Below are 16,271 nucleotides of genomic sequence, written 5' to 3'. Positions count from 1 at the left end.
TGAGCATCACTTTAATTATTAATTTAAATGCAGTTGAGGGCGCAGACAACAAAGAGCTGAAAAGGAATAGCTTGGCAGAAAGTGAGAAGAAAAAGAGGAGGAGCAGGAGGGGCAGTGCATGAATTATACATTTATCCCACAATCAGAGGTGCCTGCCTTATTTATGAGCAAAAAAGCCCACACAGCTTAGCCAGAATTGTGCTTTGTCTGCTGTGGAATGCAATAGCAGTTCACTTAATAGTTAATGACTCTGAAGTTTCAGCCAGACACCCCCCGCTACCCCTCCGTGAGGCTGCTTCTCTTACAGGTCCTCTGCCATCTCATGTTGTTATGTTCTGCAGTGACAAACTTACAGTGGCTGTAACCGGAGCCTCAGTTATCACCTACCTCTGGGCTCGGTTTACATTTCACGACAATTAGACTCAACAGGATGTATCCATCATGTGGGGTCAGATCGGTGATAAAGGAGGCCTTTCTCTGTGACGTGGCATGGGAAAGCCAAACCCTCCCGCTCCGCCGTTTCCTCACATCAGATCTGCCCCACACATGATTTACTGTATTTACTCCCACACCATCACACTGAATAATGTTGCGATGACAGATGCATAGGAGCGGAGCTGAAAATGCGATCAAATGATAAAACACTTCCTCAGCGCCACAGTCAGTTATTCAAACCGTCTATACAGTTGATTTACAGCAGCGATAATGAACTTGCAGGGGGATGAAAAATGCATTTCTGTCATTGCAGACTGAGGAGATAGTAAACAAGATAAAAGGATGTCAGCCCCTGAGGGCTCGTTCCTGCAGTGACCCACTCGAGCCGTCTCAATCCGGTCCTCATGTCAGATGAAATGAGACCTGGAGATTCGGTCTCAATGTAGGCCAACAACATGTAAACCACGACGCGCCGTTCAGGGGAGTAAAGCTGGCCTAATCCCATGCTGCAGTCACATTCCACCACTATCTCCACTTGTTTATTTGAGCCTCAGAAACACTTGAATTTCACTAATCCCACTTGCCCTCTCCAGCCTACACTCACAGCTCCTCACACCAGTGCAGCAGCACGTACACACTGAGAAATGATGCGCAGCCCAAAAACAGTGACATAATGCATTTTGTTTTGCTGATGCGATAATGGATTTTTGTTTGATATATATCTCAGAGCTGGGAACAAAGACAGTGAAAAGACTTTTTGATTTATACTGAAAACAAACAAAAGAGCCAAAACAAATGTGATTGACATTCTTGAAGAAGACTTGAATTTTAATGTCACATTTTCACATTAAAATGTCTTAAAACAACTCGATCTATGTTATACAGTGCAGATGTTGTTATATTATGCACATTAGATCAACCCAAATGTTTCCAACAGTTTTCAAACCAAGAAAAAGGTGTCGTTTTTAACCAAGAACACACTATTTACTTCAGAAGTTGTCAAGTTTACAACTTCTGAAAGTTTACCAGTTTTAAGCTACATTTCTACAATACACTTCTATCTATACTAATCTTCATCTATATATTTTAACCAGATGAAGGATTTCAGTCATCAGACTTCTGGATCTTAAGTTATCAAAGAAACAAGCTGGGCAAATATTAGCAGCAGCTCGGCTCGCAGCCCCTCCACCACTGTGCTGAACAGCATCGGAGAAACAAATATTTTTAATGTGAAACTGCATTATTCATTGTTTGTACCCGTTTAAATCACAGGTAAAGTTTGTTTTGGTGAGAATGAGACCTCTATGGATAATTGGCTGCTGGTAAAAAACAGATCTCAAGTTAGAGAAACAAGGTAAGCAAGAGCTAGTGAAAGCCGTGCACAAAACATCCTCCAAACACTGGTTTTCATTATGAAACTGCTTAATTCAATGTTTCACTGGTTTTAATCACCTGTCCTGCTTGCTTTGGAGGTGCTTAAGGTACTGCATATAAAAACCTCCAACGTTGAACACCCGAGGGAGTTACTGCAATGACGACATTGCTCCTACTTTTGGTATTGTTTTGATTGAGAGACCCCTAATGACAGAAAAGTACATATTGTATGATGAATGTGGTGTTTCAGAGTTGAAAAATGATTGGAGTTTGAGTAAAATGCTTTGGCTGCTTTAAATTCAGGTTACATGGATTCCAAGTCGAAGGAGTGTCACATTATGAAACGTGAAAATGTGTTGATTTTTTCCCCTTTAAATCTGTCACCTTTGTGAGAATGGTGTCAAAAAACAATTTCGTTTTTTATAGCACAGATAACATCCAGTGTATAATCAGTGTACTGTAAATAAGGTATGAACTATATATAAATATATACTTTAGCATAGCTGTAAGGTGCTTGAAAATGCATGAATTTCACTTTGGAAAAAGGTGTAGAAACCCTGAAGAAGGTGTTTTTTTCCCATTGCTGATACACATATCTGCTGACGTAGCCATATATTCAGGGCAAAGGTTAAGAGAGCTGTCGATCACAGAGTCTTTGACACACATTCTGGTTTTCCGTCGTCCTGAAACTGTCACACACAACGGGATTTATCTGCGGGATGCAGCAGCTTTGAGTGGAGCTGGTATAAATTGATAAGCCCACATCTACTAAGTACATCAGCTTTAAGATTCTTACATTTTAATCTTCCCTCCGTCAACATGACCATTGGCACGATTAGTTCTGTAACAATATATTAACACAAAACTATAATTAAAGCCGTGGAGTGATTGCATTCTTTAGCACCTCTAAACACGTGAGCTCGGGAGGGAAGAGACAGCGGAGGCAACATGAAAGGTGCTGCAATCTATGATATTCTGCCAATCCGTCCTCAGAAAGAGAATAAACACTTGGATGACAGCAGATTGTCTCAGTGTGACTGGTCATTATTGCTAAAAGAGGATTTCACAGCAGCTTTGATTACATTAATCCTTCAAGGGAATGAAATCCCTTCTGACACAGAGAACATGTGAAATCAGGCTATCTGGGAGAGGTTGATTATCTGGGAAAACAAATGGCAACTATTTAAAAAAGGCGCTTGTGGGATCAATAAAAACACAGGTTGGTATGAGACGGAGTGTAGTTCTTTGTGGAGGATTTCCTGGAGTGCTCATCACTCAGATATTGAGCAGACAGCATTGCATAGCAGCTTTAGATGTGAGCTTTCATGCTGAGGAAGTCTAAACTGCAGTTCCACTGCCTCCTCGCCCTCCTCTCCTGTGGCCACGTCTTTAGTTTTTCTGCTGTGGGGGTTTTCATTCTCTGCCACCCACCATGTGAATAATGAGCTCCACAGATAGCAGCCAATGAAGCGACCCCCCCTTTAGCCAATGAAACTTAACAACCATGTCCAGATCAGGTCCTTCCTGCTGGGACTGACCAGCCCTGCTTCACACTCCTCCGCCACCCACACACACACACACACACTGCCTCAAACTAGATAAAACACCAGAGGAAGAAGAAAGGCTTCAGAGAAAGCACAAGGATGTGTCTTTGCAAGATCTCCGCCGCCTCAGAATTCTCCCACATATATTTATATATGAAATTAGAAAATCAATTAAGTCAGACTGGCAAACAGTGTTTCTCCACTGTTGCGCTCTGCTGAGCTGCTCCACTGACAGGCAATTCAGACACACTGCCCACTTGACAGATTGATTTCTAGTCCAGCTTGCTTTGAGGTGTTGGTGCTGGTAATGTGGCTAACACAGGGAGGTGAGACGAGCGTCTGGACTCAGCATGACCAAAAGGTGCTTTGAAGTCTTTCAGCTAACAATTCCAGCCATGCCCAGCCGTAAACCCAGCAACCAGCACCCACTTTATCACAGCTTTTGAAAATATACTACCTACCGCCAAAAAAAAGGATGACCACACAAAAGACTTGTAAACTGCATGGACACACTTGCAAAGCGAAAGTGACCAAGCCCCAAAGCATGTGCTGTTATCGCTGGTTTTAATTAAGACTCATGCAGGGTTTGTATAGCAATTTAAGAGAAGAATATAAGCAAGTTAAGGTAAAGTAACCAAAAAGTATTAAATCTAAAGAGCTAATTAGTTAGTTTACAGAAGTCCTTTATTCCAAAAAGCAATCAATGTATATTTTCACTTTGTTTATTATTAAGCAAATTATTATTAGAGTTGGTATAGGAGATAACAAACAACAACAATAATAATGACAATGGAATCTTTTCCTTTTCCTCAATTTATCTGCCAATATTCGCCAGAATCGGTGTATATGTTGTCCATTATGGACATTTTTTTACAGAACATATAATGCAGAAAAAAATGCTTGAGCTGATTTAGAAATTGAGTTGGCCATTTTTTATTTTATTTATTCTTCATTTTAATGGTCATTAATAGACTGACACTGAACATTTCTTTATTTTTTTCTTTATTTTCTCTGTTTTTATTCCTAGAATTGGTTGATAATGTAATAATTTCAATGTGTAATGTATAATAACTTTAAATATTATTTCATAAAGTTCTTTCTGGGTACCTAAGCCTAGTCATATCAGTGCAAAATTGGTGCACAATCCACATAGAAAAGGTCTATTTTCGTTCCAGCTCAAAAATTCACAAAATCGTCTCAAATATCCAATATGGGGTTGGCAGATTTTTTGTTTATCTAAGAGACTGTGCAGTAGAAACACCAGATTATTTTAAAAATTAAGCATAATGCTAGGACTTTATTCGAAATTCAACTATATTCCTAAACTTGTAAACAGTTAAAATTAACTGAAGTCTTTGAATGAACCCTGTTCATACAAACTGAAGAATGAGGCGGTGCTCCTGAGTTAATTTTATAGGCTCAACTGACCCTGAAAAAAAAAAAAAGAATAACTGATGGGAAGTTTGACCACTTTATTTTGGCGTGAGAAAGTGTGGGGTCTGGTAGAGGGGGGGTTGACAAGAAAGACACTTTTGAATGAGACATAGTTGCATTCCAGTGATTGTTATTCAGGCAAACAGCTCCAAAGCTTCTGACATGTGAAGACGAAGGCGCATGTAATCCAAAAGAGTAAACACTTCTTATTCTTGTGCTGGTATGTGCAGGTCAGGGTGTGATTGGTAGGAAAAAAAAAAAAAAAAAGCACACTCAAAAGAGCCACCTGGAATATATGAGACGTCTGTGAAAGACATGCACGACTCATTGACGTCAAATGGCGACCAGAGAATGTTACTTTCTAAAGCTATTCTTTTTTGAAAACCTTGATAAATAAAAGGGAAAGCATGTGGCAGGTTCAGAGAAATATAAGGCAGAGTCAACATCTCCCTGCTGCTAAAAAAGACGTTTTATTACTGGTGTTTTAATTCTCTCCAACTCGGTAATCATCACTCTATCTAATTCATTGAGAGATCAGTCTCAACAGAGGAAAAAGTATACTGATTTTAAAAAAATGTTCAGGATGTTCGGTGCGTTTACAAGAAAAATATGACACTTTTCTTCCTCAGGAATTATAAGCGATGGCCACGTTCCAGTGACTCACCACAGGCCAACTTATCCAGCCATAATGCACATGTCCTTTCTTCTCTTCTTTCCCTGAGAGAAGGTTGAGTAATGCAGAGCACCGCTTTGTTGTAGAGCGGCATTTAGCTGCCTTAGGTCAATCCTAGCATTTGATTTGGAGCCTGGATCACACCCATGGGGGGGAAAGAAAACCATGCTAATATCAGCCATGCTCTGAATGTGGAAAGCTTCTTGGCCCGCTTCTGCACGTTCTCCCATGCGCACGCACAAAATCTATTTTCTTTGCACCGGCGAGAAAAAGAGAAAACCCCTGGAGTTTTGAAAAACTTTCAGGGAACACATCCAAACTTCTCAAGTGGGGAGCTCTAACAGTAGGGAGACAAAATGACAAAAGCTCATAGAAAATGCCCGCTGTCTGTTTCTCCTGGCGTCTCCCCCGCTGAATGGAGTTTGTCTGCTGGTCCAGTGTTATGGCATGATAATGACTCCCCGGCTCTCCAAATGCCACCTCGCTCCGCTCTGGAGAGAGGGGCAAGCAGGTTAATTACCATGACAATGGGGACACTGAGAGCGGGGCCGGCTCTGGACACTGCATACGAGATGACCGGGATGACTTTGTCTTCACAAATGGAAGCGGGAGGCTTTGATTTCCTAAAATGCAGACAGATGGACGGGGTCACAGCATCTTTGTCTAAATTATTAGGCGGCCCTTCCTCGCATTTTCCTCACAGGCGGGGAGCTCTCTGGGTGGACGGGCCTTCTGCCCTAACGCACTCCCCAGGAGCCACTGCCTTTGTCTTTCTGTTTGACTGTGTGCTGTTCATGAAGTGAAGGGGCTAATCAGTGGCTGTAGAGCTATTCACAGGGAACCACTGTACAGCATGGGCCCATTTGGTACAATTGTTAAAGTGGCCACAATAGCCCTGTGTTTTGACACACTACACACAGGCGTGTGCACAGAGTGTGCACTCGAGCCATTGCTGTGGATGTGAAGTGTGGTGGTGTTTGCTACCAAAATATTGACTTCTGGCCGCAAATTAGACTTCAGCACCGTGCCGTGGCCTGCATCCTGAATGGCTGAACTGAAAAAACCCAGGATACAATTAAATTAATTAAATTCAGAGAGCCCTTGAAAAGGATTTTGGAACGGCAGAGCGGCGGAGCACCACATTTGTGCAGCACTAACACAAGCATATCATTATTTTTAAGGGCTTACATCAAATCCAGCCTCATTTATTTACAGCCTACCAGTAGGATAAAGAAGTGCTAACTGACATGCTTGTTATAGCAAAGAGAACAAGAAGTCTATTAAAGAGTTTTTTTGGGACATTTGCAGAAGTTCAGCAATGTTAGCTGGTTGATTATGAAAACAGTATGCTGTGCTTGGACTCACAGCCAGCAAAAGCCTTTTTCAAACATAAACTCTGCCGAACGACTTGGGAATGACTAGTGCCAACAGCCAATGTTGGCCATCACAGTGGAAAGGAGAGAAACAAGTTTCACAGCATTATGGTGAAAACAAAGGAGGTTTGCCTTCTTACGTGCCTATGCATCAACTTTAAACTTGTCGCAGAAAGTTTAAGATCACGTAGATGACATTTTCTTTATTACAGATTTTGTTTTGGTGGCAAACTTGCTTTTCCTCAAGATGCTTAAAGGGGACCTATTACGCTTCTGTTTCTGATGTCAAACGTGCCCAAAGTTTCTAATGATGTCGTAGGCGTATGTATAACTAATCCCTGTGAGCAAAGACCTCAGTTTCCGATCATTCTGAACACTTCATTTCCAGCATTTTTTTCACATGGTCATCTGCTCCAGGCTGTTACTGCAGTGCTAGATGAAGCTACACACTAACGTCAGGAAAGCCTGCAATCTTGGTTGAAGATGTTGTAAATTAACACTTTTTTCACATTTTTATGTGATTAGTGTGAGGTTTTAATTATGTTTTTTCACAGCAGTAAATGCAACTGCTACAGTGCGTCACAGTCATCCTCCTACTACATGTTGAAGCTGTAATTTTGGTTGCTGCCGGTGTACATTTTTTTAAATGGTTAAAAGTGCCACTTTTATCTGTTACAGTCATCCATCCAGCTTCAATGATGGTACAAAGACACAAGAACACAGGTGCCAAAGACCTAGAGACACCGACCATCAGAGCTGACCAAGGTTATTGAAGTTTTGGATTTTTCATTAGTTTTAGTTTTAATTTTGTTGTGAATTTTTGTTTTCAAATTGAGCTAATTTTTAATGTTTTATAAAGTGAGTTTGCTCATTTTTATTAGTTTTTATTTTTTTAGTCTTAGTTTCGTTTTCATAACGGGGGTATTTATTGGGTGCGAGACTCAAAAAGGTCACAATAAATTTTGCCTTTGGTGGATAAGACAAAACCCCAATAATAATTATTGTACCTGTTTATAATAGTCCAGCCACAATAAGGTTATTAACTCTTGCAGCTCCAGAATTTTGGTTTGATTAAAGTGCTGAACTTTTTGAAGGCAATCGACGTTCACTTACCAGCAGCTGTTTGGTCGGAGCTAAATAAATAGATTTTATATCACTAAAAAAAGGTTTATGTATTAAAAAGTTGACGAAGACGACAAGGAAGGTCATTTTCACTATAACTTTAGTTTGTTTTAGTTAGTTTTGAAACCACACAACACAGTTTCAGTTTTTTATTTGTATTTCAGTTAACGAAAAATGTTTTTTCAATTCTAGTTTTCGTTATTTCGTTAGTTTTCATTAACTATAATAACCTTGGAGCAGGCGGAGTTTTTCCGGGAGGGGGTCTTAAAGAGAGAGGCGCAGGAATGGAGCGTTTCAGGTGGAGGGTGAGTAGAAGTGCAACACCTATGGGCAGTACGAGAAAAATGTGGGGTTTTTTTTTACATTGAAGCATGTAAACATTGTCCTGGTAGAAACCCAAAACACTTGTATGAACCTGAATAGGAGCATAATATGTCCCCTTTAAAGAACTTAATCATTAGAAGTAACATGACTGCAAACTACAGGGCACTTTCAGTGGTATGATCAGGTTAAATAATGCTGTAAACATCTGCTAGGTTGGGTAAGGGAGGTAACCTATACATTTGCACATGTAGGAGAAAGCACAAAGAACAATGGCCCCGCTGTATCCAAGGCAAATGCAAATAGCCAAGGAAACAATTTGAAATTCAAAAGAGGAATTTAGAAATCAAACAAGGGGTCATTTTGTGAGTCAGTTGATACTAGACACTGATTGTGATTAATACGTACACCGAATGTGAGGCCGTGTTAAGCAAGCACAAGAAAAAAAGAAATCTGCATTTTCCCAAATTTCCAATTAATCACCATCACTGCAACACTGTGATTGGCCCAAATTCTCACCATGCATTCCTCTATAAGAACAACAAAGCATGTGGAGTTTTGAGTAAAAAACAAACTAAACAACGTCTAATTTGTCATCACCCCCGCAAGAGCATACTTCCTGTATTTTATTTAGACAATGTATATGTGGTGTTTATGCCCTACTTTGAGTCCTCATGGGCAAAAGGCATTGAATCCTGGTTTCACGGTCTGTGTGTGAGGAGACTCTGACAGCTACAGAGAGCATTGTTCAGATTTCTACTTGGCTAGCGTATCATCGTCCTTATTTCAGCTCCATAGTGTTCTCGGCCTACAGTCTATACGGCACATCTCCGAGGGCCTTGTCAACAGCTCCGGGAGAGTCTGATAGAATATGTCAGCGCCATCTTTTCAGAGTAGCTGTCAACACCAGCTTTGTATCAACCTTCTTTGGGACAGGGCATGAAACACAAACAAGCCCTGCGGGAGGTGTAGCGTAATGCAGCCCACTGAAATTCCAAAAGACACGAGTAGGAAAAACAATCATGGTTTGCTTTCATAAATCGACATACATTTAGTCTTTTCAAATCTTATTTAATTGTCTTTAATTGTATTCCATTTACAGGAGCAAATGAGTTTCAATGAAAGCAGAAGTAAGGGCTGGCTGAAAAGAAAAGAGTTTTTCACATAATAGTCTATGTCAACAGCAACCCAAGTGATTCCTGCAGGCATGACAAAACTAGTCCTGTCGTGACTCGCACACTTTATGTTGCATTATCCTCTGATAATGGGGCATGTATGCGGCATGTGTCTCATTCATGAAAGATGGGAAACCACACTACCTTGGAGCACTGCTTGTGATTCTGGCACCAAACCAAGGATCCATTATTCTGTAAAAGAAAAGGAAAAATATCATCAGTCATCAGAGAAATACATTATCAATTCATCAAATGCACATGTGGAGTCCATTTCCTCTCCTATCACAATACATCTTAATACCACTTTCCTTAAGTCAAGGCTTTTTTAAGCAACAATAATTCTAACAGTAGACAAATATCAGAGTCAGCTTTGCGTGCTGAGTGCATGTAACCTAAGCAGGGAAGTGGGGTCACCAGCACCAGGGCCAGGGCAAACCTCTGGTCAGTTTCAGCGGAGCATGGTGACCTCAGCTTTTCTGAGGACCCGTTTGATCTCGCAACAGACGTCCCCAAGGTCACTGAGGCGAGAACTGGTGTCAGCACTCCTGTGCAGACTGCAGATACTGCCAATTTCCTCTAATTGCCGTGGAAGTGCCACCTTCTGCGCTTCAGCGAGGGAAACATTTGGTCCTAATAGTGCTGCGGCGTATTTATAAATCCTCTATGTGTAAATATGTGGGGTTGTCGAGCGAGGGACCAGTGGGGGTAAATGGCTTGTGCAAGTGGTCATTTCCTGAATTCCATTAGGGCGAGGAATTATGCTGTCATCCTCTGCAAACATAATTGTGCTTGGATGGCGAGTGCAGGGCTTTGGAATAAATGACCACTTGGTCAACATGAAAGAGATAAAATGTTTGGATGTGATGTGCATCACAAAATGTGACATTTAGGCCAATGTTAAAAAACAACCCTGAAAAACAGATTTTGGCCACCTGTCTTCTATAAGTGACCAAATAAATCAAATATTAATTATTTCGACAGAGGCTGTGAGTATCTGTCGGTCGCTTTTATCAGCCTATATTTATCTACTACAAATATATTGATATCTATCAGTATTGGTGTATATGTTGGTTGATATGTGCCAATATGATACAACTTTTACAGAACATATAATGCAGAAAGTGATGCATATGGTGGTTTGAAAATGGTGTCAAAAGGCTATTTTTTAAACTATTTATTTGACTGGTCAGAAGTTGGCTGATACTTGAACATAGAACTGATGATTTAGCTCTTCATTTATTTATTTATTTGATCGGTTTTCATTGCTAAAATTGGTTGGCACTGTAATACAATGTATGCATCATGTTAAAAAATATTTAATTAAGATACTTCTTTAAGAAAGAGTACCTTTGTAAAATCATATCGGTGCACTGCCACAAAGAAAAGATCTTTAGTTACAGCTCATAAATGTACTATATTGGCCATCAGATTGGTAACCTGTGAAATTTTTCCATTTCAAAACGGTGCCCGTGTTAAAAGAATCGCACATTAGCTGGACTCTAATGATATTCATTTTGTCAATGACCTGAAACTGAGCTTCACTTCTGGATGCTCCCTGCGCTTCTGTATGAAAGCAAAGCAGCAGCAGGATGAAGCCAAACTTTCGGGGTCTGCAGGAAAAAAGTCTGCTTAAGTTCAATGTCAAGTTCAAAGCCTTTTCCCACAATGTAATCCAGAAGAAATTTCCCATGAGACCTTAGGAGAGAACTTATCATTAAAGGGTTTAATTTGACATCCAGTACCAGTAAGTGCTGTGCTTTTAGTGTCAAGGATAATGGTCAAATGGCTTCAAAGGAATCCATGATTGTATGGTCATGTCTTAGGAGAATCTCTTCAACAAAAAGCTGCAGATAAGGATGAAAAATATATAACTCTGAGCGCCAAAGAGACTGGGAATAGAGGTTTAATTATTTTTCATTTTTTACAGAGTAAAATGAAAGTGAGCGCTAACTGTGCTGAGGAGTTTAGAGTGCATCAGCAAGTTTTCTGCCCTTTTTCTGTGTAGCAGAACACTTCCACCCTGCTTGGTCGAATGTTGATTAAATTATGAATTATTCCTCACTATTATTGTATCACATGATTAAAATCCTTCTCTAACTTAGACAAAATGATCAATCCAAGCGAGCCAAACCCCCCGTTGGTGACACACCGTAAATAAAAACCTTGACATTTACACTGGCAGCCAGTGCCTCGGGATAATTTATACAGATTGTCACAACTCTAGACCATGTTCTAAATCATCAATCCTGTTTTTGACACCTTTCTTCGCCCATCCATCAACGGCGACAGGGCCAGATCCACAGAGGGGCTAATTTTGCTGTGTGACAGCATCCCGTAGCAGAGAAGCTCAGCAGGATGTTGCCCCAGCTGTCCAGGCCTGACCCCACCATGTCAGGGACCAACGGGGGAATAATTATAGGTCAGGACTTCATCCCTCTGACTCACCATGACATTCCTCTGCAGTCTGAACATTATGCAGTGCTGAGGACTGTCAAGGACTCCTGTGAATGAATGCTTTCCAGATATCCTCCTGTGTGACTGCCTGGGGTCGAGGAGAGGAGACCAGACAGTGGTGTATGAATGTGTGGCTGAGGTGAACTCTCTGCTTTGTTAGTGACACCGGTGGAGTCGTGTAAACAGGGGATTTATCACAGAGATACATTATGGCTGCTGTCAACTGAGAAGACAGAGCAGGTGGCCAGGGGCGTGTTGTATTGTCTAGACAACTGAGGAGAACACGGACAAAACCCCTTTTATCTTGGAGGATAGCTTTCCACCTTTTGAAATCTATTGTCTCCTATGAGCCTCTGATTTGGATTAAATAGATCTCAAATTACGCTCATGAATTGAATTATTTTACTTATGTTTACTTTAAACTGCTGGTCTATGAGACCTTGTACATTTCTGGCTAAGTTAACAGGAGACAGAACTTCAAAGGACAGGCTGGTGTCTCTGTGTGTCCTTTGACAGCCCAGGGGTCCTAAGGCAACACCAAAATAACTGATCTTTAAGGGCACATACGCAGCACTAAAATAAAGGGCCTCAAGATTTGGGCTTTGACTTGAGCGTTTGCGAGGGCTGTGGTCATTCTACTTATCAATTATTCACTTCATATGAATTATTTGACAGCAGCTCTGAAAGTGAGCTAATGTATCCAGCGCACATCCAATGTTAACATAAAAGGGTGTTTCAGAGATCTCAAACAACACTGGTGTAAAGTTGTCCCCGCTTAGGAATGACGGCTATTTGTCAAATGAGGTAGCTCAGGGTGTAGCAGCACTGGAGGCTGGAGATTTACAGACAGGACTGTCATGGTTTAAAAGCATTTACAGAGAGGTGAGGCCAAGCTACATAGACCTCTATTCATCCGCTGTCTTCACTAATGAAAAACTCCACACATGAGAAGAGCACTGGCTGAGGTTTGATTCCACCGCAGGTTATTTAATATCAAAGGCGAAAACAAGGGGACACGGAAAAACTACTTTCCAATGTTTTTTCTTCCCTTCGCTTAGAACACAAATCTCTCAAGCAAGATGCTTAGATTTTACTGCGCAGCACATTAGAAATGAATGACTGAATTTAAAATGTTTTTATTGCTTTGAATGTAATAACAAGACCTCATGGACACACCTTGTTTTTGGCTTCACATGGTCTCCACATAAATAATCCACTACAAGGCTGATGCTTTCTGAATACATTATTGCACAGGGCTCCCAGCGCGCTCTTAATATTTTAAAGTGTCCGAGGCTAATATTTATGGTTGGGTGTTCCCCTCTGTCTATTGTACCAGGGTGACAAGTTCCCCAAATGTGGAGTAAAATGTCAATAAATCTGTATTTGGAAACACGATTACATCAATAAATCTACGCTTGCTATAAATCTGACAACCAATGGGCGACCCGAGGGTTTCCCAACTCTGCAACTGCACGCTTGTTTCCATTTAACACTAATTCATAATTGCAACAATTAAAACAAAGACTCTTATTTGTCCTCCGATTTATCCGGCACGAAAAGGAAAGACGTGTGGGTGTTTGTAACATCTGCAAGTGCTAAATTCTCCAAGTATCGTTCCAGTATTTGCAGAATGATCATATTAAAGCTGATATGAAAAACAGAGTTTTAAATTCCAGCTGCAGAATGTGTTAAGAGGACAAATTGCCTCTTGTACCGTGACCAAAATAAGTAATGGTCCATATAGATTACTAGATATTGAGTAGAGACAGTAAAATATTAAGAAACAGTAGGCAAAAGTCACCGCTTTGACATCCAGCCCAGGCATTTCATTTCCATTAAAATGGAAAGTGTTGTGTGTCTTGGTTTCCCTATCGCGTATTAAATGACCCCTGAAGGATGTCCGAGTTGAATTAAGAGGTCTGTCGTCTCAATCACTGGAGTGGAGCTCCGAGCTGCTGCCTGTCGGCTCGCTGCTGTAATAAGATCTGGCAGAGGAAGCAGATCCACCTGTAGGCTGTGCTGACTGAGCATGCTCCAGTGTTGTGGCAACAGCACATTAGAGCTTATCACATTTAGCACAATTGGGCGCCAGCATTTAGCAGGAAGGTGACCTCGGAGGAGCGGCGTTGGTAGCTCAGTGTGTATCCTCTACATGCCTATGAGGTGTGATGCTGGCATTTATTGGCAGGGCCAGGGGGTAGAGGGCAGGGGGGGTGGGGGGAGGACCATATGTTTTTGCAGCTGACCAGACCCCCCATTTTCACATGAAAGGACTGTTGAGAACACAGTGCATAAGACAGTCCTTGCAGATTATCAACAATTGCCTTTCTATTCTTAGACCCACAAGCTTGCTCAAGCAACCTTGCTTATCACTAACCACAAAAATGCTCCTCTGTTTAGACAAATACCTCCCTCTCATTTTCCCCTTACTGAAAAAAGGGCTGCCTCAGACTCCGAGGCTCTGCAGTCAATTATGTACACTATTAGCTGTTCATTAGAGGTGAGACTTCCATCAGTTATTTGACTTCTCTGTCAGCTGGTGACTAATTTAATGCCCCAACTTTGCAACCCAGAGCAGCTATATACCCTTGGATTCTGCTCAAAACAAATCCCCAACACTGCTTGCCAAGTTGTGAATTAAGAAACACTGTTTTCAATCTGTCCTTTGGATGCACAGCACTGCTGTTTTTCTATCCTACCAGGATGTTAATTGCACTTAACTACATTCTTCCCTCACCCCAGGTGTATATTCCCTCTTAATAAAATTGCAAGAATTAACCACAGTTTATCTCCATGTCCCACGGTTATGCATTGAGAACTACAGCACTGGATCAATAAGTGCTTTCAAAGTAAAGTTAATTGATGACAAACAAACAAGCAAAGCACTCTGCTGATTCATCAGAGCTAATTACAAATTTACCTTGCTTCACAATGTTTCCTGACAATTACAAATTCATTAATGCACCTTGAGAAAGACTAGCCTTGCAAATGCAAATGAAGTGAGTATAAAGGCAGTCACCAGATAGATAGCTGGTGAAAAGGGAGCACAGGGGAGAAGGATCAGTGACCAGTGCCTTTTCTCTATAGAGTCCTGGGAGAGAACAGTGTGTCCAGTGAAGGGTGAAAAACAACTTCTGACACCACATACCAAATCATGCAAAGAATACATCTAATTTATAGCAGCTTTCAGCCAGCTCTGCATCACAACAGTCTGGGAACACTAGTGTAAAATTCTCACTGTGAATATAAAAGGCAGCTCTCCGAGGAGATGCCTTATAAATAAGGGGGCAACAGAACCAAGTACCACTATGTAGAGTCATAGCAGGAGTTGAGTCCAACACTGACAGAAAAGGGTGTCTCATTTTCCAGTAATTAGCAATAATGAATGGAAACTGGCTGCACTGAAAGGCGTCCATCATTCCTTAGTCTCAAAAACACTGCACTGTGTTAATTAGATAGATTTAATATGGTCCCAAGCTACACGGCCAGTGATATATTGTGTGTGGCAACTTTACAAGCAACTCATACCTTCATAAAGAGGGTTATATCTGCAACTGGTGTTTTATTTTGGTGACACTTTCCGTTTAAAAAAAGGTCTCGTTTCCTTGTCAGTGACAGAAAACACAAGTGACAAAGTATTTCAGCACCATTAGTGACCTGTCTGCTCACAATGGGCTCGTACAGGTTTGACTTATGTAGGAAGGATTCGACTATCCCCTCATTAGATAATACAGCATCGCGTTTATTTCTCATTATCAACGCCAGAAGTTTGGGTGTCTGAGACCACATGCTCGTACCTGGGAGTGCTTGAAGAAAGCGGAGATGCGAGTGATGTGCAGACTGAGGCATCTCGAGGCGCATCTTGCTCGGTAAATACTGCCAGTGAAGAAAGAGTCGTCCTGCTTCCTCGCGGACACACTTCCCGGGCTCATTACCGCCATAATCCACAAACACAGGGTCACACACACGTTCAGGCTCCTGGAAAACATGGTCCCGCGATTGTGTATTTAATCCCTCCACGGATCGGACAATACTGCGTGCAGGCTCCGCCGGAGAAACTAAAGAAACTTCAATTATACACTGGGGAGGAGTCACGGGCTTCACGCGCCCTGTGATTGGAGGACGCTGCGCTGACTGACAGACACGAGGAGCGTTAAAGCAGGTAGACTACTGCTGCTGCAGAGTCCTACTGTTCACAGCATGGGCAGGTTGTTCAGTGGGAAGATAGAAAAGGGTGTGTGAATGGCAATCATAGTCTATAATCATGATGTTGTAATGTTGTATATGAAGTAATGGAAAGAGCTAAGTATAAATATAAATTATTATATGTATTATGTTGTAATCTACACAAGCTCAAACATGAACC

The 16,271-nt window shown here is 41.3% G+C and overlaps 1 protein-coding gene across 1 annotated transcript in view; it reads right to left on the bottom strand.

Annotated features, from left to right (window-relative positions):
• The window catches only part of LOC131979510 (anosmin-1), a 47,837-nt gene extending 31,876 nt beyond the window's left edge, over nt 1-15,961 (bottom strand). The window contains exons 1-2 of the mRNA XM_059343512.1: nt 15,703-15,961; nt 9,596-9,643 (exon numbers count right to left, since the gene is read on the bottom strand). Coding sequence (XP_059199495.1) covers nt 9,596-9,643; nt 15,703-15,894 — 240 coding nt within the window. The 5' untranslated portion in view covers nt 15,895-15,961. The remainder of the gene's footprint in view (nt 1-9,595; nt 9,644-15,702) is intronic.
• Nucleotides 15,962-16,271: the final 310 nt, after the last annotated feature.

The sequence above is a fragment of the Centropristis striata genome, chromosome 10, assembly GCF_030273125.1.
Source record: "Centropristis striata isolate RG_2023a ecotype Rhode Island chromosome 10, C.striata_1.0, whole genome shotgun sequence".
NCBI lineage: Eukaryota > Metazoa > Chordata > Actinopteri > Perciformes > Serranidae > Centropristis > Centropristis striata.
The sequence above is the reverse complement of the archived record's forward strand: the minus strand, read 5'-3'. Positions and strand labels throughout refer to the sequence as shown.